Raw genomic sequence first — 23,359 nt, 5'->3', positions numbered from 1 at the left:
TTTCTCCTCATCCAACTTCCAGCAAATCGTCTTGTTCAACTTTCAAAACACATCCAGAATCTGACCCCGTCTAACTACTTCCACCACTGCCAGGTGAACCATTATTTCTTGCACATGCAGCCACAATACCGCCTACATGGTGCCCCTGTTTCCCTCTCTGCTCCGGTGCCATCTATTCTCTCTCTACCCGGGAGCCAGGGCGGTCTTTAAAAATGCAAATCACAGGTTGCTCCCCTGCACAAAACTCTCCAATGACTTCCTGTCAACACTTGGAATAAACTCTAAGCTCTCATTTCCTAGCAAGGTTCTGTATGACCTGCCTTTGTCTACCTCTTGGCCTCGTCTCCGCCCGCTCTCTCCCTGCCTGCTCTACTCCAGCCACACTATCTGTGGTGTGTCTGTCCAACTTCACACACACGCTTCTGTCTCAGCGCCTTCGTACCTGCAGCTCCCTCTGGCTGGAATGTTCTTTTCTCACGTCTTCATATGCCCCTTCCTCTTCCCTTTGCAAACTCTGCTCAAACGTTCCTTCTTAAAGAGGTCTTCTCATCTCAGTCTACCTTGTCTTAAAAAACACCACTTCCCCCACTCCTGCCCCATTGCTATCTGCCCTTTTTCCTACTTTTCTTCATAGCACTTAACACATCTGACAATACATGCTTATTTGTTTGTCTGTCATGCCTACTAGAATGTCAGCTCCCCAGGGGTCACGACATTGTTTTGTTCACTGCGGTATCCACAGCAACTGGGATCCACAGCAATCCTAGTATCTGGGGCACAGCAAGTGCTCAATACATATATATTTTTTAATACATGAAGAAATGAATAGTGCTTGAGACACAGCAAACAGCTATAAATTTGTGATGTCGATTTTAGAAGTTACAAAAATGTTTAACAGAAAAGTCAAAATTCTTTAGTGACACTCCTTAAGATACCAAAATATAACGCATCATATTTCCACTTAGTTTCAACATATACACATTATATTGTACTTACTTGGAGTTTCTTCTAAAATTTCTTGGAACTTGGTTCTCTCATAATCCACCAACTGGCGTTGAAGATGTGGTCTAAGACTCCTAATTGTAAAATTGACCATGTCCATTTTCATGAGGTCCAGGACATGAAATATTTGTCTAAAAATTTTAGAGTGAAAATAGTTAAAGAGGTGATTAAGAAATTAAGCTGAAATTCATTAACTGCAATCTATTTTACAGGCTGGAAAATATAAACATCCCCCAAATGGTTTTGAAATTCCAACTGCCATTGGCAAGGTCACTTTTCATAGAAGGCATTACACATGCATCCCAAATTTATTCTTCACAGATCTCAAGAGTATTTGCTTTAGCAAATACAATACCTCCACCTGATCCATTACACCCAGCAGTGAACTGGTAGACAGTAGAAAGCTTAAGCAATGAGTCTTAACAATGAGACAAAGATTCAAGAAGGAATTTTCACTGGAAAGCCCTAAACTTTTAAGGAGTCTGTACATAGTGTACTTGGTTTTTCCTCCTAAGGGAACGCGGGTGGGGTGGGGAGAAAAGAAGAAAAAGGACAGGGAAGTAAGGCACAGGGGAAAAATACTTCAGTTTCGAATTGGGCACGCCTGGGCTCAAATGCAGCATTGCAAGTGACCAGCTCTGTGGCCAGGCATAAGTTACTCAATCTCTCCGTGCAAGTTTCCTCATCTGTGCAAGAAGAGACAAGATCAGTCTTGGAGGGATGTTGTAGAGAGTGGATGAGGTTATGAACGCATCATGGAGGGAACAGTGGTCCCCAGTAGGTGCTCGATAGATGACCGAGATGAAGACCACAGATGTGATACCACATGTGGGTAATAAGGTAACTCAGAGCATGGATTCTGCAACTGAAGAGTCACTGTATGCCAGAGCTGAACACAACTCTACGGGCACATACAGCCCATTTCACCGATGGAGTAAAGTGTGACTTTGAGAGGTTATCGACTTGCCCCAGTTAGTAATGTAAGTTACCTGCTCTATGCATACCAGTTTCCTCCTCCTACCTTTCCAATACTATTACATAAAACTTAATTTTCAACGTGGCTGTATTCACAAAAAAAAAAAAAAAAAGGTGGGGGTGGGGGGAGTTCCTCTCATTGGTGAAAACTATTATAGACTCGTCTTTCCTCTGGGATCACAAAGAAGTTATTGTTTATACAGCCAGAATTAGACCCTTACAATTTTAAAGTATACCTCATTTCCTCAGGGAAGCAGTGGCAGAAATGGTTAGGTGACCACCAAAGGTCTGTGCTCTTTTTCCACAGTGTATATTTGTGGCTAGGGAAATGTATTTCCAGACAGCAACCACGTTTCCCAGGCCTCCTTCAAACTAGGTGGGACCACAGGACTGGTTACAGTCAGTGGAATCTGTCTCTTCTGGGCTGAAGAGGCTGAACACTGGGCATGCCTTCCCCGATCCCTTTCCCATTCACTAGCTGAATGTACAGGACTCCAAGGGCCTTGGGCAACAGTGGGATCAAGGATAGAAGGAACCTGGGTCACCAAATAACATGTGGAAAGCTGCCTGACCAAGAACCCCTGCTTCAGACTGTGACATGAGAAACTTATACTGGTTAAATCACCAAGAGTTCAGGGGTTATGTGTCATAGCAGCTACCATTACCCTAACTCATAAAGACCTCTTCCTAGATCCTTGACTGGATTAGGTCCCTCTGCTAGAAGCTCTGTTAATCCCCTGTACATCCCCTCCCATAGCACTTACCACAATTGCAATTCCTTGTCTGAGGTCTGTTTTCCATTGGACTGTAAACTCCCTGGTCAGAGACTGTATCTGTCTTTTTCCTCACTGCATCTCCAGGGCCCCCCACACACCAACTAACAACTTTGTTAGGTCATTCTATCTGGAAATTCTATGTTCAGGGCAAATGACTGACTTGCTCCTTGCTTCTCTGGTTTCTTCTAGGGTCAAGGATTCCTTTGGAAGATCAGAAATTATTCTGTGTTCCTCAATTCCCACACTTCCCTTTTGAATGAACTGAAAGGTACTCTCAGAAAATGCAAGCCGTGAGCACCTGTCTGGCTCAATCGGTTAAGCGTCTGACTTAGGCTCAGGACATGATCTCACAGTTTGTGGGTTCAAGCCCTGGGTTGGGCTCTGCGTTGATAGCTCGGAGCCTGGAGTCTGCTTTGGATTCTCTGTCTCCCCCCCTCTCTCCCCGTCTTGTGCTCGCTCTCTCAAAAATAAATAAACAAACAAACAAAAAGAAATAAAATGCAAGCAGGGAAAGTGCTAACCTCAGCACCTCCACGATGTCGTTGGTAGCCTTCAGCTCTCTGATGTCGTCATCTCGCACAGGAGCACAGAGCTTTCCCATGATACTGATGACATAGTTGGCCAGGCCTTGGATGTCAACAGCACTGTGCTCAGCCTGCTGCCTGATTAGGTCTGTGTCTAAAACTTCACATATCTGGTTGCGAAGCCGGTTGCCGCCAGGAGTCAGAAAAGAAAGGAGAATCTACACAGGGAAAGGAAAGAAAAGTTACCGGCATTCTTACGTGAATAAGGGTTGTCATTTTTTATTTCAGTGTCTAGAAGACCAAGCTCCTTGTCCATATTTTAATGCCCTGGGTGCCACAGAAGTCTACACTGACTGGTGGTGGGTCAGAGGAGCACTCCAGTGTCTCAAATCTAAAAAGCAAGTTCTACCTTCTGCATTAAAGCCCCCCTCCAACTTGCCACTACTCATGGGAAGTTACTGAAACTACCAGAATGAGAGCAACTGGCAAGGAAGCAGTATTACTAAAATAACTTCAAAAAGGTTACAAATAAACCACGTAAGGAAGGAATAAGTTGCAGATCATGGCTCCAAAGGACCCTTTAAAAAAGAGCAAATGAGGGGCGCCTGGGTGGCTCACTTGGTTAAGTGTCCAACTTCGGCTCAGGTTATGATCTCACTCTCACGGCTCGTGGGTTCGAGCCCTGCATCAGGCTCTGTGCTGACAGCTCGGAACCTGGAGCCTGGAGTCTGCTTCGGATTCTGTGCCTCCCTCCCTCTCTGCCCCTCTCCTACTCACACTCTGCCTCTCTCTCTCTCAAAAATAAATAAACATTAAAAAAAAATTAAAGAAGAGCAGATGGAAACACCCCATGGGCTACGTTAGTATATTTTACGTATAAGATATTTATTATATATTCCTTAGGCAACCTATCCAGAGTATTCACCACACAGCAGACACTGTGCGTACACACACAGCACACGGTTAGGAGCCCGAGCACTTCAGTTCCAATCCCTCTCCATCCCTCAAAGCTGGGTAACCGTGGGCAAGTGAGGGAACTCAGCTCCCTTTTATTCAGTGAGAGCAACAGTGGTAACTACCTCACAGCATCATGGTAACGATAAATGAATAATCTAGCGTATGGTATAGAGCAAGGGCTTCGTGAATGTTCACTAAAACTCCGCCCTATCATTTAATTCTTACAATTCTCAGAACGCTAAGACTGAAGGATTGGAAAGCTGTTGCTAAACCCATCGCTAAACCAGGTTTCTAGCTCCTGAGTCCGTGCTCTTGACTTGCTGTGACCAACCCCTCTGTGTGCTAAGCGTCACACTGCGCTCGCTCCTTCCACCGCCGGAGTTCCCTTGCCTCCACCCCGCCCCGGGAAGTGCACTTCGGAAAACACCCTTCCAGTGACCGGACTTACTCAGTCTTCCAAAAAGAATCTCCAGCACCCTTTGAAGGACGCAAAAACAGTCTTCGGGGAAAAGAATTACTAATTAATACAGACAACGTCAACTTGCCTCTCTGATTTCTTCAAACAGTTTGATGGCATGTTCATACTCCGGAGGCTCGGCATTCAGTTCTGACTGCAAGACGTCCCAGAAGGCCTGGTGGACAATGTGCTTCACTCGACTGGCCAAGCTACAGGAAGGAAATGAATTGTTTTTAAAAATAAGCACTATTTTTCCTGATTATGAAAGAAATGTGCTCATTGTAGAAATCTTACAAAATTAAGAAAAAAAAAAACCAGAGAATAAAAATGGCCCATAATCTCATTTTAATCTTTTGACATATTTCCCTTGTTCAATGCATGTTTTTATATAGTTGAGAATAATCTATAGGTATAGTATACACTTGTGTCATTTAACATCCTGTCCTAGGAGTTTCCCCTCGACTTTAAAAATGCCTTCTTGCTACAGCTTTCAGTAAGTTCTTAAAATTGTACCTTAAGGAGATGCCATAACTTGCCCAGCTGCTCTTTGGATATTTAGACGTGTTCTAGATTTTTGGTCTGAGATATGGAAAAGTTGCTCTTTCCTCAACAGCTAAAGTTTCATTGCACGGAATAGAACAGGTTGGCCCCAAGGAGACATGCATGGGACAGGCTGCCAACCGCAGCTTAGATGTCCCATTTAAAGTTAGCCAGACCACACTGCTGGAATAGGAACTTTCCCAGGAAGAGCTCACAATAGAATAGGTGGCCACTTTGCCTCACCCCTTATGTCACTGCACTAAAATAGGTGCACATTTAAATACACATCCCTACTGAACTCCTACACCATTTGGCAACAGTTTTAGGAAAATCACATATTTCCCTGCACTGTACTTACTTAGGTGTCTCCATCCTCTACAGGGCACACATCTCTCCCAGGCAGAGGCTGTAACTTCTTCTAAGTACCTGCCACTGTACCTAGCACGGTACCTGGCATACAGTGAGTGTTTGACGAAGGCATGATAAATGAATTAATAACTTCATAGTTATGCACATGTCCTTATTTTTCCTTTTTAGAGTACAAATAGCTAAACATACAATAATGCTAGGAGACATTAAAATCAGCTTTCTGAGCAGTGTGAGTTAAAATTGCTTCCATAACTGCAAATGCTATATTCTACTCAGCAACTTTAAATGTTAAAACTTATTCTAGTTCCCTGACTAGATTTACTCAGCATAAATGCTATTTCTAGTGTTGACCCTCCTGAGCAACTTCAGAACAATGCGAAAGGCAAACACTGCTGGGATGGACTTTCACTCTTGACTTTACCAGCCTTATGTACGTGGCTTGAATGGATCGACCAAGGAAGAGCTATAACTTTATAGCTCCTGCAGGGACATCAGAGTTTAAATGTAAGGTTTCTTAAAGGCTGAAAGATATTTTTTAGCTTTTTAATTTTCTGGAGGATGATGGGGTGGGGGGGGGAGGGGAATGAGATCAATCAAATCATTTACAAGCATTCTTGCTAGGTATCAGAAATCAGACATATTTTGCCAAGTCTTTTCCCCCAAAGACAATATTTAGTAGAATATGAGAGTCAGCCACATTTTAAAAGGTACAAACTTGGCCATTTGTAAAAAGCCATCTGAAAAATCAACAGCTCATAACATGCTATTTTATTTTTAAATAAAGTTACTTGTCCTAAGTTTGCATTTTGCTTTCCTTGCTCACATTTTCCAGCTAAGGCAGAAAAGGAAGGAGAGAGGTATTCCTATTTCCCAGAGTATCAAAATCCTTATGGTCCAGGCGCTCGAATGCCCATGAGCACGCATTTGAAGCGTTTTAGTCCCCATCACGTCCTTGGGGAACGTGAGGCTCAGAAATGGTCTCAGCAGAGCCAGGATTCAAATCCAGAGTCTGCCTGATCCTCAACTGCTTTTGCTATGGCCTGTATTCACAGCTTTTGAATTTAAAGCACAAATACTCCCACACTGCAAACTTCAAGCATTCATTTTTATTAGTCAGTCAATAAATGTTTATATGACATCCAATATGTGCCAGGCCCTGTTTTGGGTGCTGCGGTTACTGTAGTAAAAAAGAAAGTTGTCTGTTCTCAAAAAGCTTATCTGTTAGCAGGGACAGAAAGACAAAAACAAAACACATTAAAAATGAATAAGGCAATTTCAGAACCATGAGGAAGACGGAATAAGACAGTGTGGTACACAGTGATGGAGAGGGTGCTGCCTTCACCGGGAGGTTGAAGAACGCTTCTCTAGCACAGTGACCTTTCAGTTGAGACTTGAATGAGGAGAAAAAAAGCAGCCAGCGCAAATCTAGGGGAACAACATTAAAAAAGAAGGAAGAAGAAGGACAAAGTTCCTGGGACAGGATCAAGCCAGTATACTCCGAGGTCAGCAAGGAAGCCAGTTTGGCAGAAGTGCAGCAGGCAGGAGGGACAGGAGTAAGAGGCGTGGTCCAGAAGTGGAGCCTTGCTGCCATACTTTCTGCCAAACATAGGGGTTTGTAGAAGTTTGGGTTTCTTATTCTAAGTGTAATAGAAAACCACTGAAGGATTTTAAGCAAAGAAATGACCTTCTCTGATTAACCCTTCAGAATGTTGTAACCCTTCAGAATTAACCCTTCAGAACCCTTCTGGCTACCGTGTGAATGGAGAGGATGGACTATGGGGGGCTAAGGACGGAGACAGGGCAACCAATTAGGACTGAAAGAGTAGAGGTCAGACAATGACGGTGGCCTGGCCTAGGGGTGTAGCAGTAGAGTGGTATGAAGGATCGTGGTGAAATGCAATTACCATAGAAAACCAAACAGAGGGGCGCCTGGGTGGCGCAGTCGGTTAAGCATCCGACTTCAGCCAGGTCACAATCTCGCGTTCCGGGAGTTCGAGCCCCGCGTCGGGCTCTGTGCTGATGGCTCAGAGCCTGGAGCCTGTTTCCGATTCTGTGTCTCCCTCTCTCTCTGCCCCTCCCCCGTTCATGCTCTGTCTCTCTCTGTCCCAAAAATAAATAAACGTTGAAAAAAAAAATTAAAAAAAAAAAAAAGAAAACCAAACAGATATACCTATTTTGGCCAGTAATCTTAAAAAAATATTAGTGATTATTATGAATAATGTCCTCAGGAGCAGGAGGACTACAATCTGGATTTTAAAGAAGGAAAGTTATTATGTTTCCTATTTTTCCTGCTTTAAAACAAATAAGCATAAAACCTCTAAATAGAATCAAATATTACATGCTGTCTTAACTGATAGGAATGCCTCTGGATTTATAAATGATACTGTGAGGTTGAAGATTTAATGCCATTATTCACGAGCTAACTTTGCCTCTAAAGATGACTTACCTGTAGTTATGGCCTCAAGCCTTTTCTCTTCTCTGTCCCAGGGGATTTATGAGCCAACAAAGTCAGAGAGGTTGAGGTAGGATATAGGGTGTGGCTCTAACTAAAGGTCCCCGGGTTTTGGGGAGGGGGTGGGGACTGAGGTTAACCAGGGGTGCCCATGTAGTTGTGATTCCTACCACCAGACGCTTCTGGATCATCTGTTCTTAGCACTTCGGCAGCTCAGCTACATTGATTTATCTTTTACAACCTGAATATCAGTTTTTAATAAGTCAATCTGCAAACATTTCTTGAGTACGTACTGTATGTCAGGCATTCTGCTAGGCAATGGGGATAGAGCCCCAAATGATATAGACATAGTCCTTCCATTACAGTGTTTTGGTCACATGGGAGAGACAGACACTGAACATAAAGACTTATTAACAAAGGGAGGCAGAAGGGGCAACAGGAGTCCTTAGGAAGGGGATTTAATGTGGTCTGGTATGCTCAGGAGTGTCAGGAAACGCTTTGCACAGAAAGGGACGTACACACTGAGTTCTAAAATTATGGGTAACATGTACCCTAGAGGAGGGTTTTGAAAACAAGTATAAGACCGTGTTAGAGAACTAACCAATGTTTACTCTCAGTGGATATTTACAAGACTTCTAGGAATCAGTGTGAATGTGTGTGTATGTGTGTGTATGTGTGAGAATCTGCAGCTCAGTTTACACACACAAATGCCTCCGGGTTACCTGTTCTCAGGGAGGGCATCTTGTTTCAATTGAAAGTTCTCATTTACAGCAATTTCATGAGCAAGTGTCATGTTTGATAAGTTCCTTGCTGCAGCCATCACTTCGTCAAATGTTACTACCCTGGGAGGGCTTGTTGCTGAAAGAAAAACAAAATCCAGTTCGTGTCACGGAAAAGTTGTCATCCAGTGAAGCCTCCGAATGCAGACAGAGTGTAAGTTATCCCAACATACACATGCAGGGTTTTACAAGTAAGAAGAATACATACTAAATTGGGTAGATTCCTCTGCTTACTTACTACTTAAGACTTCAAAAATTTAAGAACTCCTTTGATAGTTTCAGTTACTCTATTGATAAAAAAATTCTCAAGTGTTTTAGAGACTATCTTATTAATAGAAGCTATTATAAGTTACTTTTATTAAATCACCTTATATTTTAGTACCTATTGATATCTGCATTTATTACACATACTCTGCAGGAACTTGATAAGACTACTTTTATTCTGTAATTCATAACTCTTTAATTTAAGCACATTCAAAATGAAATAACTGATTTCTTAAAACTATAACTTCTAGGGGCGCCTGGGTGGCTCAGTCGGTTGAGCGTCCGACTTCGGCTCAGGTCACGATCTCACGGTCTGTGAGTTCGAGCCCCGCGTCGGGCTCTGTGCTGACAGCTCAGAGCCTGGAGCCTGCCTCAGAGTCTGTGTCTCCCTCTCTCTCTGACTCTCCCCCGTTCATGCTCTGTCTCTGTCTCAAAAATAAATAAACGTTAAAAAAAAATTAAAAAAAAAACAAAAAACAACTATAACTTCTAAAAGTATAGGTGGTATAGCATAATGCTTGGGTTTGGCTCCAATTTTTACCAATTGGTTGTTATCATTCGACTTCACTAGGTATAACATATCTCCTCATAGGGCTGTCTTGAGGTGATTAGTAAAGAAGAACATAGTAAGAACTTAATGAATGTAGATGATTAAAATAAAATTAATCTGGTAAACTGGATAATCTACTTTTCAGTCAGAAGTAGTAAACAAAGAATTATTCTGATTATTTCTAAAGATTATTCTAGAAAATTGTTCTAATAAGTCATGTCTTTTAAAAATCACTATTGGAACTCTTAGCTTCAATTACTTAAAAATCATTTCCTCAAAAAACAATACTGACTGGCAATATATTGCTACCTAAAATAATTTCTAAAAGAAGAGGAGAAGGAGGAAGAAGAGGAAGACCATGAGGAAGAGGAGGGGGAAGAAGAGGAAAAAATGGTGATATATGGAATTAGCGAAGTCCCTCCTCAAGATGCCTAGATACCCTGTTGGAGGCATCAACCCCATATATATAATATAAAAAATGACCAAAAGCACAGAAAGCTGGGTGACTGCTAGTTAATTCTTTTCCCAATCCTCTGGCTCATTAAGATTCTTCTCAAAAATGTCTGTACTCTGGGGTCCAATAATCCAATTATATCCAAAGGAATTCCTGGAAAGGCTTTATGTACCATAAAGCACTATTTGTAACAGCCAAAAAAAAAAAAAAAAAAAAGGAAATTAACTAAATGTCCAATGATAAATCAATGATTAAATAAACTTATTATATAGTCATTTGATGAAGTAATTTACATTTTTTTAATTAAAAAAATTTTTTTTTATTTTAGAGAGAGACAGTGAGCAGAGGAGAGGGACAGAGGGAGAGAATCTTAAGCAGTCTCCAAGCTCAATGTGGAACCTGACATGGGGCTCAACCCCATGAACTGTGAGATCATGACCTGAGCAGAGATCAAGAGTCAGACACTTAACTAACTGAGCCACCCAGGCACCCCTAAATGTTTTAAAAGTATATCCTCATAGGTAAACGTTTTAATTATAATTCTAAGTGAAAACAGTCTACACCTACATATACACATGTGTCAATGTGAAAAATGAATGTGACAAAGTGCTGCCAGCTGTCGCTTTTGGGTGATATAGGCAAAATCTTCTTTTCTCTACACTCGTGTACTTTCCACATGTTTTAAAAATGAGATTGCACAAATTTAAACACAAATGAACAAACTTTTTGAAGTGGGCATTTGATTATGTTGTTGTTTCTTTCTGCATTTGCTTTGTCTTTTAAGATGTTACATTTCCTATACAAGATGTCATTAAAAAGCTAAAAAAGAGAAAGAAAAAACACTGGCTTTACATACCTTTAGCTGTCACACACAAAAGGGGACAAAGACGTCTCCTGCACTGTGGCCACTTTTTGAACTCTTTCTTACGCCCCTAGTGTAGTAATTCTCCTCGTGGCTACTTTTCTGGGGTGATTTGCACAACAGTTTTTGCAATCAGTAGGAAACCCTTTAGATTATTTCACTTCCTGCCTGACCCTTGAATTGGGGCAAGTTTCCTTTCATTTAAATCAGCAATGATTAGAGAAGACCAATTTGAATTTATCCTTGAATGTGTCCAAGAAGTGATCCCAAGAGGGAGTGGCTTTCCACTGCTTAAGAGAAAAGACAGGTGGGGTTTATGGACCTGATTTATAGTCAAAGCAAAGCATATCGGAGACTGTAATGAAAATAAAAATGGTTAGGTGGTAAACGTTAGTGGCTACTTACTTCTGCCTTTGCAGTGCTATTATGGGACATCTAGAAACCGGGGGAGTCTATACTTTGCTCTCATTCATTTAGGAGTTTTAAAATCCAGCACACGTGTCTAGAACCACCTCCCCTCGGCCACCCCTAGCCCCTGCTCCCCGTCAGCTTACAAGCAGGAGAGCTGGATTTGCTGGAAGAGTCGCTCGTAAAACTCTGCCTGGAGCACTCAGAGTCACTGAGGGAAGCCATGCTTTCGGAAAACCGGGAAGAGTCTGAATCGCTTGGCTGATCTTCACCCACACATTGCTTCTCACCATTGAAGGGCATTTTGTGTCACGCGAGTGTGGGATAACACCTGCATAGACAAACAGACCCTGTGTCAACACTCTGTGGGGCTTCCACTAGCATCACGGATGCTTCTTCCAACATAGACAGCTTTGCCCACACGTGTCACAGTGTTGGAAAGGCCCCAGAAGATAACCTCTCCTTTCCCACAGCAGCCCGGCCAGGCCACCAAGACTGCCTTCCAGAAAAGGGACCCCATAGCCCTGAGTGGGAACTTACTCAGGACATATGCAGTGTGAATGAGGAGCAGCTCTCAGCAATAACAGATCCCTTAAAAGTGTACAGAAGACACACAATCTCTCTCTTCCTGGGTTGCTAAAACATGGCAAGTTAAGAGTATGAGAGGATGGGGCACTGGAGACAGACCACCTAGGTTAGAAGCTGGTGCTGTCTTTTGCCATGTGCCCTTGGGAAAGTCACTTACTTATCCACCTACCTCATGAGTAAAACTGGGCTGAAAGACTGAATTTATAGGGTTCAGTCTTGAAGATTAAACAGGATTAATCTTAATAAAGTACTTAGCACGGCACTCAAATTTTAGCTATTCTTACTGTTCCTTTGGCTTTGTTTTAAATAAAATAGTTTTGAAATCAGCCTCTTTGGTTCCTTATGAGCCCCTTGGGGAAGGGAGAAGACTAATTAAAATCTCTGGCTGGCAAGTCTGCACGTTCTCCATTTTCCCATGGACTGCCATCATATAAAGACTAAAGCCTGACCCTGGGTCTGCATTTGACAGTCAACTAAGGACCCACTACCACCCCATGAACAAACAGGCATCAAAGATCCTGATTCACAGGTCGGTGGAACAGACTTCGGGACAAGGGAACTTACCATGCCATAAAACCAGTCCCTTGACTCTATCTACATCCAGTGCTGTTCTGGAACATCAGATTGCCTCCCAGACAAAGGCAGGGCACTTGGGCCCAGTCACCCTCTAGAAAGGGGATTCTGGGCACATGGGATACCCGGCCTAAGCCCAGGAGGCTCAACTAAAGCCCAGCAGGCACTGGCTCTGATATGTGTGGCGTTAGCTGAAACAGAGAGGAAACTTGGGCCCGAGGAGGAAGGCACCTCAAATCCTGAATAGACAGTAATGATAGTAAGGATTCACTGAGTCTCTTTAAATCTGAACCAGCCCAGGCAATGAGGTATACAGAGCTTTGAAAGCTGCAAGAACTTGAAACCACGGCTGCACACAGTATGTCTGGAAATCCTGAGCAGTTTCTTCAAATGATTCCTTATATATATTGAGTGCGCACTGTGTAGCAGCACAGGGAAAGGTAACAGTGAATGAAAGAGACAGGGTCCTACTCCTCTGTCTCTGAAGTCCAGTCACAGTCACCTACACCTGTGTGTGGCAGAGGCCAGAACATGAGAAAACGGGAAACAAGGCATTGCTGAAGCACAAGGAGAGGCCGCATGGGACTATGGGGGAATCTAGCCTTTGTTGAGAGACATGGTGCCATTTTTTTATCCCGTGTGTGGTAACAGAGACAAGGATGAACCTGAGAGGGACTTATTAAAAGGTCAAATGCCCAAGGGCATTTGCCCCTGGCCTCCCTTAAACAACTTTCTTCAGCCCTGCCAGTTGTAAAAGTGTGCCCTTGCTCGGCCCATCATTTTCACAAACAGAAAAGCGCTAATTGGAGGCTGACTGTGCCAGGAGTTGAGTGAAGCCGCCAGGAAGCTACCATGTAGAGATAGTTGCCTTATCCTAGGGTCCCAACGCCAACTACCACGAACACAGGCTATAAGATAACCTGGACCCTTGCAACTCCGGTGGGGAAATAACCTCCTTTACCACAGGCAAGCTAGATTCTACTTGAGTTTTTTGTTTTTTTAATGTTTATTTTTGACGGAGAGGAGAGAGAGAGAGGGAGAGAGAGAGAGAGAGAGAGAAGGGGCAGAGAGAGAAGGAGAAAGGATCCAAAGCAGGGTCTGTGCTGAGAGTGGAGAACCCAATGCAGGGCTCGAGCTCACAAACTGTGAGACCATAACCTGAGCAGAAGTCGGATGCCTGACCAACCACCCAGGCGCCCCATTTCTATTTGAGCTTTAATTCCCATCTGCTGGGGGGAAGGGAATAGAGGACAGAAGAAAGGGATCTGCCCTAACTCTTCCACTGCCACCAAACCCCAATCCTAAATGGAATACTTGCCCTTCCCTCTAGATTTCTCTCTCTCTCTCTCTGCCAACATTTTATGTCTCACTGATGGCATTTCTTGAAAATGCTACCTTCCTCAGGAAGCCTTTACCCTCTGGCCAGAGTGAATGACAGACACTCTTCTTTGTACATCTGCAACACACGTCCCGTATCTCCACGACAGAGCTGAGTCCCTTGTACAGTTATTTTCCTCCCATGGCTACTTCTGACTCTCCTTAATAAGGCAGGGACTGTGTCTCGTCCATCGCCAGTGTCAAGTACGCGACAAGTATTCACTTGGTGTCAGCTGAATCGGAATCATTGAATCCCATTTGGTACAGCTTCAACCAGCACATTCGCAAACTGATCTCACACACTTGCAGGCCTTGTGCTGTGAAAGTTCAAGCACTGGAGCAGGGAACCTACCACCTAAACTTTCTTTATTAGGTGTAAGACTCAATATTCCCTGGTCCTGGCCACGCTCTTATTTATCTTAAACTTGGTTTCCATCTTATTATTTTTTGCAGCCATTCCACTATAACAACTGTGCTCTGTACGCTCTGCTCTTAATTTTCCTTCACGTTGGCTGTTTTTCCAAGTAAAGGTGAATAAAAGCTTTCATCCATTGGAATTTATGAACTAGGTTAATAGTTATAACTGTCCATTTCATCTTTCTACTCCAGCCGAACAGCACACTTTGTAGGTTCCTTAACTGTGTTTAACAAGGCAGCAAAGTACAAAGGTTCAAAAATAAAAAGATGTAGGCTAGGAGTTGTAAGTCTAGAGTCTGAGGCTTGGGTCTGTCATTAATTTGCTGTGTGACTTTATGCACATCACATCGGCTCTCTTCACCTCATTTTTCTGAGCAGGTTGGGCTGGCTATAAGGTCCCTTTCAACTAGGAATTGCTAAAATGCTATAAACCCAGAGTTCCATGAGGCTTCACCGGAAGTTCTCAGACATTAAATGTGCTTACAGCAGACATACTTAATGTGCAACTATGCTTCCTTCCAACAATTCACTGGAAGTAGAGTTTCTGGCACAGGGGATGCAACAGAAAACATAAAATAAAAGCTTCAAAATGTTTAGAAACTCTTGTTTGGTTGGCAGAAGCCTCCACAGCACAAATGGGCTTTAGTGCATCCAAGGAGAAGCTTTTCTTTGAAGCCCAAATGCCCATTATTATTCTATAAGGAAACTGCTGTTTTCTTAAGGCATACTAATAACACCTAATGCATAGGGCAAGCGTGAGACTTCATTTAGTCAGTATACGTAGAGTGCTTGGAACAGTGGCTGACACAGAGAAAACTGGATACAGATGATGACTATTATTAGTATTATTTGCATTTTTTTCTTGTTACTATCATCATTGTTTCAGGCATTAAAAACTACTCTAGAGGGGAGAACTGTTTTATCCCATGATGATAAAATAACACTGCTAGTTAACCCAGGACAGAACTTTTGCGCTTGTCTGAAATACAAAAGCTAAAAGCAAATGGCCCATCCCAGTGTAAATGGTCTTCTGCAAGTTCCTTCACATCTGTTCTTACTTTTCTTGGTCTCGGGTTTCCATATAAGTCATCTGGGGACAAAGCTACTTGACTCAAAAGGCCTTGAGGGTAATTAGACTGCTTTAAAAACTATTTTGGATTCTTACAACAGTGATAATAAAACCAGTCTATTTCTTTAAGAGAGGTAATGCTTCTCATACCGACAAACTTAGATCTACTTAAACTTCACCACCGGGAATTACAAGCAAACCACACAGCTTTTCAGAAACACCACATCTCATCCTACCTGCAGGATTTACTTACTGGCCAAAGGTAAAGTCAAAGGTGAAAGCAGCGTATAACTCCAAGCACAGCCTCCAATACTACAGTGGGTCACCATCAAGGAGAATAATCACATTTTTCATTGCACTGTTCTTCATTTAATAATAATAAATTCAATATTATGGAATTCCTTCCAAGACCAATGACTGGGATGCAGCAGACACTTAGACATTTATTGTTGAATGAATGGCAATATGACCACTGACATTTTAGAGAGGAGGGAAATGGGTGCAAGAACCTGAAGGGGACAGTCCTTTGTCCCACCACAGATGGAGGCGAAATGGGTTGATTCCTTAGCCTGTGTCCACACTACCAACTTCACTTCTTTATTTCCTTTTTGTAGCAGACTCATCTGCAAATGGTCCTGCATGGGTTCAGGATTATAAAGATCCACCAGTGACAACGCAAATGTCCACGTCCAAGAGGCAAGAACACTGGCTCTGGAGTCAGGTGGTCTGGGTTCTTGATCCTGATGCTTGATATTTACTGACTGGAGAGAGGGAACTCCGGTTTGCCATTTGCAAAGTGGGGATATTAATACATCTGCCTCGTAGAATTGTTGTGAAGATGAACTGAAATAGTCTATGTCAAGTACTTGAGCTCCTAGTAAGTGCTTGACAGCCAACTATTATTTTATTACCACTAGAAGAGATTATGATTTCCAAACATGTCAATGTCATAAAAACAAAGAAAGGCTGAGGACATGTTCCGGATGAAAAGAGACTTGATAATTGAGTGTAACAGATGATCCCAGACTGGATCCTGTACCAGAGGGAAAAAAAATGCTATTACTGGGTCAAATGACAGCAGGTAACAATACCTGAACCTACTGTCTGTGTAACAATGTTAATTTACTGAAGTTGATACATGTACTGTGATTATATATTCAGGAATTAAAGGCCATGATGTTTGCAACTTTCTCTCAACTAATTTAACGAGAGAGAAAAAGAGAAAACAATAAAGCACTGCAGCAACATGTTAACAGGTGATTATGAGCAAAAGGTAGATGATAGGGAGTTCTTTGTACAGTTCTTACAACTTTTTCTGTGAGTCTGAAATTATTTCCAAGCGGAAAATTAAAAGAGAAGTACTAAACCAAAACTTCAAGTCTAATTCAGAACAGTCTGGGCTCCTGCAGTTTTTAGATTTTGATTGTTCCCACTGCTGGGATAGCTTAGATACCACTCTATTACAAAAGCTCTTCTAGACAGACTTGTCCCAATGTCCTTCTTGAACAGTGCCTAGAGAATAAAACAGGAAATAGGCCAGAGCCCTTCAGAAGAGGCAAAATAAATCATCCCTTTTAAGAGCTCATCTCCAGGTGGTTTCCCTTTTCTTAAGAAGTTTCCTGGCAATGGTTTATATTCCTCTGTGATCCGGCTTCTACCCACCTCATCCCCGTATCACTCTCCCCCTAACCCTTCCTGCCACAGACACAACGGCTTTCTTCAGGTTCCTCAGACCTGCCAAACTCCCCATTCTGGAACATTTGCACCTGCTAGAGTCTCTCCGCATCCTGCGCCCCCTTACACCCGCCCCAGCATGTTCTCCCCGATCTCCATGTGATTGGCTCCTTGTTGTCATTCAGATTTGAAATTAAATGTTACAACTTCAAAGTGACCTTCCCTGATATCCCCACTCCATCTAAATCAGCCAACTAGAGCTAGGAACACTTCCTGGGATAGAGGGGGAGCTCAAGGAATATCGTTGATGAACAAATTAGGCCACACTCCTATTCATATTACCACTTAGGTTTTCCTTCTCTCCTGCCTCACTCACATTGCTCATATTCCCATTATGCAGTCACTTAAAGTACTATAGTTGCTGTTTACATAACTGGCTCCCCACTAAATTTTAAGCTGCTTACAGGAAGGGCTGTCTCCCCTTTCCAATTCCAAACACATTTTCCAGGCACCAATAATTCAAACCAGCAGAGACTTACAGTTCCAGAGCTTAAAGCAAGGTTTACATTGTGTTTTTCCATTCTCTTAATGCTCATTGATAACAAATAATAACAATCAGAGCTAATAGCTATTGTGTGCTTATTATGTCCCAGCCCCCATAAGCATTTGAAGTGTTTTATCTCCTTGAATCTTCATTATAACCTTGCTAGCTAAGGTACTGCTATTATCCCTATTTTATATATAAGAACCTGAGGCTCAGAGAAGTTAAATTACTTGCTCTAGGGGTCACAGCAGTGGCAGAGGCACAACTCTAATCGAGGCCATGGATCCCTAAAGCCCATGCTTTCTACCACTCTAGGATGGCTGGACAAAATGTAGTGTGTTGTTCATTCTTTCCATTCTCAGTCTGCCAAATCGATCTACCCAACACCACGTGGACACTTACATATGTGGTAACGAGCTGACCTTACCCCGGGGTGGCTGCTCAAAGTGCTATACCATGAAGGGCATCACTGAAAGAGTCTATTATCCAAAACAATTCTCAACCACCCCACTAGAGTAAAGGAAAATCCTCTATCAGGGAGCCGTTCTTTAAGCACTGCAAAATCCCTAGTTAAAACTCAAATTATCATCAGAAGTCTTAACTGCTTACAACTAGTATCAAAAACATTTTGAGGTGAACTACACAGATTTTCCAACAGCGCCCTGTATGAGGAATGGAGACCATCCAGCTAAGGTTGGGTGGTGTAAATGAGAAATTTCATGAACTATCTAGTGGATGTCATCCTTGAAGACCAGATCAAGGTCAAACGCAAAGACAGGCATTCACATATGTGTAGTAAAGGGCAAGGAGTCAGAGGAATAAGACTGGGCTCTGAAGGAAAAAAAAAATTGTAGATGGTATGGAACATCTCCATCTTTTGCAAAACGCTGCTTTAGAACCAGGCCCAGCCAGCAGTGCTAAAAAGTTATTCATATGCAGCAAGGCATAAACCACAGAGCAGAGAGATAGGTTCCTGCTCCATTCAGCTACAGAATGCTGGTCTTCATCAAATTAGAGCCAACAAAGAGCTAGATAAAAGCCAACAAGCCAGTCATTGTCTAAGAAAACAGATGTTCACGCAACACATAACATTACAGCATCGGGGGAAGGATTTCTAGGCACTGTTCACACTTGGAAACACTTTTCCTCACACCCCTGGCTGGCCTGTTTTAGTACCTGTGCTTCCTCCTCTGGGGGCCCCAACCCCTCACAAAATGGCATTGAAGCTGCTTCCACATGTGACTGGGTATCTTCAGCCCTGGGCCACTGCATGTGAGGCAACCTCCACCGGCTGCCAGAATGATGGATGAAATCCCTGGAGGCAAGAGGAAAAGGCAGGCACGGAGCCTCCTAAAGTGGGAACCACAGCGATAACCTGGTTATGGTAGCAAAGAGCAAGGTCTCTGGCTGGGCTGGAGACCATGGGGCCCATAGGAATCTTGGGGGCTGAGGGGCCCACTGGGGACAAGGACAACTTGTCTGGTTTCTCCAGGTTAATGTAACAGAACAACCACCTAAGATAATTATTTCCCAAACTTCAGTCATTTGGGTACCACTGTTGACGCCTGTTTCCACACCTCTGCCCTAATTTGTCAATCACTGCTATGTTGACTAGATTTTTGCATTTGAATACTTTTATTTTAAAAGGAAACTTTAGATCATTGTGAAATCGCTCCTTTAATGGAACAGCTTTTCCAAATACTAACGAAAACACGTAACCATGCTCGTCCACGTGCCACCTCCAATCTGCGCTGTCCGTCCACCCACCCCGTGGAGCCACCCAGAGGAGCAGTTTGGGGAAGCACAAGCCATCCCCGAGAGGCCAGGGGTTCGAGCCCGGGCCCGACTGGCATCTCCCGCCTCTTCCCCCAACTGACCGTAGAGGGACGCCCCAGGAGTCTGCGCACCCCCAGGCCAATCCTCCAGCCCCCCCTTCCCTCCAGCAGCACGCTTCCTGTCAAAACAAACCCTTGGGGGAGGGGACGGCGGAGGCCGAGCAGAGTGCCTGGGAAACCCCGGCAACAAACCCCAAACACACGCTTCGAGCCGCGCCCAGCCCCCACCGCGGCCCGGTTCGCCCACCCCAGATGGGCAGGGGGTCGCAGGCGAGGCGGGCACCTTGCCCGGGCCCGGATGGTGGAAAGCTGTTCGCAGCGCGGTCGCTGGCACGGATCCAGCAGGTTGTAAACGGCGGCCAAGCGGTCGCGACCCCGCAGCCTCCGGGGCCCGAAGCCCGCGGCCACCCTGACACCCGCCGCGGCCACTCTGACACCCGCCGCGGCCACTCTGTACCCGCTCCCCGCTCCCACGCGGGATGGCGGTTTGAGGTCAAACAAGGAGACGGGGGGGAGCAAGAAGCGGGACTTTAACGCCCCCTGGCACCGGCGTCCCAGGACAGAGTTCCGAGGTGGGTTGGGGGAGGCCCTCGGCTGCCCTGTGGCGAGATGTCCTCGTCCACCGACCCGGGTCCGGCACCTCAGAACCCGCGACCCCCTCCCCCGGGATGGATACGCACCGGGTCTGGCGCGGAGACAGGCGGAGGAGAAAGGCGACTGAGTGAGCCTGGATCAAGGATCTCTGGGTGTCCCCTCACCGAACACCGCTCAAACACCTTGAAAACTCACCAGTCCAACAACCCCCAACCTCCCCGCCCCCCTCCCCCCCACGCGGTATTTAAAGGGCCGGGAGGGACTTCGAAGAGTCAGCCTAGGCGTAGCAGTGTAACCGGCGAGAGGGGGAAGACGGACCACGGGAGAGGGGGAAATCCAAGTCACTTCAGGCTCCGATAGCAGATCTCTGACAGATTTGATTTACTACCGAACATTTTTCCTCACGTTCGCATGAAAGAGGTCGAGAAGAGCTTGGATTGACGGTGTTTTGCATGCCAGAGGAAACGGGCCCCCCCCCACGGGCTTCAAGTGGTGCAGTCCGGGGAACTGCTAGGGGCGGGGAGAAAAGTGTTTACGGAACTGGGGCAGCCGTGCCACTGGGAGCTCCCGGAGATGGAGGCGGAGCTGTCGGGAGCTGGGGGGCGGGGCCTAGGAAGGGGAGTCCGGGGCGGGGCGGAGCGGGATGTTGGGGCGGGGCGAGGCTGCGCGCTGATCTACTCGTGGTTCCTCCCGAGAAGCGCAGGACTGTTTTGGCCCCCGGGCGCACCTGCGTGGATAATGGTACTAGCTACCCTCGCGGGGTGGAACTTCTACTCGAACACCCCTCATCTAGACGGGGCGATCCAGATTGGGTGCCCACCATCACGCCTTCCGCACAGCACAAGCCAATAGACAACAGGGCAAGTGCGCTCCCACGCGCGTCAGCAACCAGCCGTGTCACCTACGTTTGTGTCTGCACCTCCACATAAACACCGGCCCAGATTTGCATATGGCTGGACTGAAAGATTAGCTTTTGGGAGTCACACCCACCCAGGCTCTCTAAAGACGTAAACTTCGTGTGCACGCAAAAGATAAAGCATCTCACTTCCTCTAGAGTGCTTGGCAGCACCTCTCTGTTCGACAAGGGTTAATGTAAATAAACAGTCCCAGGGTGGGCTCTGTTTAGTTCTTGTGGATGTGCTTCAGGATATACAGAAACAACATTCCCCCAACCGCAGCCATAAAAGCCACTGTGTCTTCTGTAAATTGGCATTGCTTGGGATATAGTGTCATGCAGTGAATTTTGCATAGGCTGAAGTATTTCAATTTCGTGCTGAAATCATGTCCGAATTGTGGAGGCAAAACTGAACCAGACAAGCAACATTTTAAAGGAGGATAGAAAGTTATCCTTGGGGCTCCTGGGCTGCTCAGTGGGCTAAGCGGCTAAGCTTCTGACTCTTGATTTTGGCTCAGGTCATGATCTCACCAGATTGAGCCCAGGGACCAGCTCTGTGCTGACAGCAAAGAGCCTGCTGGGGATTCTCTCTCTCTGCCCCTCCTCCCTCTTTCTCCCCCCACTCAAAAACAAACAAACCGATTGGATTCTCTCTCTCTCTCTGTCTGCCCATCCCCCCTCTGTCTGCCCATCCCCCCTCAAAAATAAACAAATAAATGTAAAAAAAAAAAAAGGCCAGTTATCCTAGATGGAATAATTTGGTGTTACAACATGGACTTGTTTTGGGTTCAACCCTGGCTCTGACTTAACTACCCGTGAGATCTTGGTCAACGGATAACAATGATAACTATCTCATCCGGTTATGGTGAGGATGGAACAAGATAAAGCATGTGAAGTGCGTAGAGCTGTACACAGTAAGTCTAGTCAGTGTTAGTTATTGAAACTATTAGACAAATCACTCTGAACAAACTTGGCTGATATCTATAAACTTGTATTTGTGTCTCCTTATGCCACTCTCTCCTCCCTTCTTCTAAATTATATAACTTGATACAAACCAAGAGATTAAGGAGAGAATGCTGTTTCCACCCATAGATTCATTCTTGTGAACATGCTCATTTTTATATTGTTTGTTGGAATCAGCAGTCAGGATGACAGAAGGCTCTGATTTCGATTCTTGCCAAATAGTAACCGCTACTCAACAACCGCCATCACCACCTAAAAACTCCACAATAGATTAGCCAAAAACATTTTCCCAATTTTTGGGCACTGTGACAATGACGCATTGTGGTTTTGCTTCTTTTGTTAGCTTGATAGGTGCTTGATGAGTGTTGTTTTTGTGTTTTTACATAACTTGGAGCAGGTGAGCATGAGTCAGGAAAGTTGTCCAGTCTACCTGGGTGACCAGCTGCCTGACCCTAGGCTTGGCACTTATTTTAAAGCTCAAATACATACTTCTCAAAGCCACAAGGAAGCAATTTTTTGTCAAAGCAGATGAGTCAAGTTTCGGCATGTGCTGGGGTGAGAGCCTTAAGGTAGACAGGGCGGGGTAACATCAGACACCCAAGCTCAGAGAGGAAATATCCTGGAAGTACAATCTACTGCTACTTTGACATTAAATAACTTGCTCTCTGGAAACCTTTTGGTCAATTACCTGGCCAGCTGCCCTCATACGGGCTGGCACATAAAAGACACTTTGAAAAAATATAGTACTATAAAATATTAGGCAGTTCCCTTCAAAATGAGGCTTGTTTCACATTCTTGCTCAGAGAGTTCAGGCAGTCATAGAATAAAATTCTCCTTGCTCAGATTATGTTCACGACCTTCTGGAAAAAAAAGGTCAGAGGCAACCTCTTTAGTAAATTACATTTTTTATTTTCACACCTGATTTTTTCTAACGTTCCTTTTGGAACAACTTAGAAAGTTCATAGTAATGCAGTTGGTTTGTCACCTACAAATTACACAATAGTCTAAATCTGTTCTGTTGCCTTTGGCACATGACTAAGGGCTGATGAAAATTATTGCTGGATGGAGACATAGAAATACTCATTTTCTTTTTACACATCTTAAATCTGAGTTTTAAATTATAGCGAGTCCTTGAAAAAAATCAGAAAATCCCCAAATGTAATTTTAATATGGACTTGCAACGTCTCAACCATTTACCTTGTATTGTGGCTCTGCATCTTGTGCTGACTGAGCATCATGTAAATTCAACTATATGTGCTCAGATAGGACAGGGTGCAGGGCGCAGGACAGAATAATTTGAACACTGGCAGTGATTTTGCCCCTTGTTCTCTCCATGGGAGTCGTGAGGCTTCTCTTCCTGAGTTGATCTCAGTTTCCAAGCTTCACATTAGGTTCCAAGCTTTTTACCCAGGGCTGGCTTCCTGGGTGTCTCAAACTGTGCCTATGCACAAAGCTCTACAC

At 44.3% G+C, this 23,359-nt stretch overlaps 1 protein-coding gene across 1 annotated transcript in view; it reads right to left on the bottom strand.

The window, feature by feature from the left end:
* TCP11L2 (t-complex 11 like 2) overlaps positions 1 to 20,344 on the bottom strand; it is a 41,462-nt gene extending 21,118 nt beyond the window's left edge. The window contains exons 1-6 of the mRNA XM_043562412.1: positions 20,127 to 20,344; positions 11,516 to 11,700; positions 8,775 to 8,910; positions 4,780 to 4,900; positions 3,275 to 3,495; positions 997 to 1,133 (exon numbers count right to left, since the gene is read on the bottom strand). Coding sequence (XP_043418347.1) covers positions 997 to 1,133; positions 3,275 to 3,495; positions 4,780 to 4,900; positions 8,775 to 8,910; positions 11,516 to 11,672 — 772 coding nt within the window. The 5' untranslated portion in view covers positions 11,673 to 11,700; positions 20,127 to 20,344. The remainder of the gene's footprint in view (positions 1 to 996; positions 1,134 to 3,274; positions 3,496 to 4,779; positions 4,901 to 8,774; positions 8,911 to 11,515; positions 11,701 to 20,126) is intronic.
* Between the last annotated feature and the right edge of the window lie 3,015 nt (positions 20,345 to 23,359).

Source organism: Prionailurus bengalensis, chromosome B4, assembly GCF_016509475.1.
Source record: "Prionailurus bengalensis isolate Pbe53 chromosome B4, Fcat_Pben_1.1_paternal_pri, whole genome shotgun sequence".
Lineage (NCBI taxonomy): Eukaryota > Metazoa > Chordata > Mammalia > Carnivora > Felidae > Prionailurus > Prionailurus bengalensis.
This window is presented reverse-complemented; position numbering and strand designations above follow the sequence as displayed.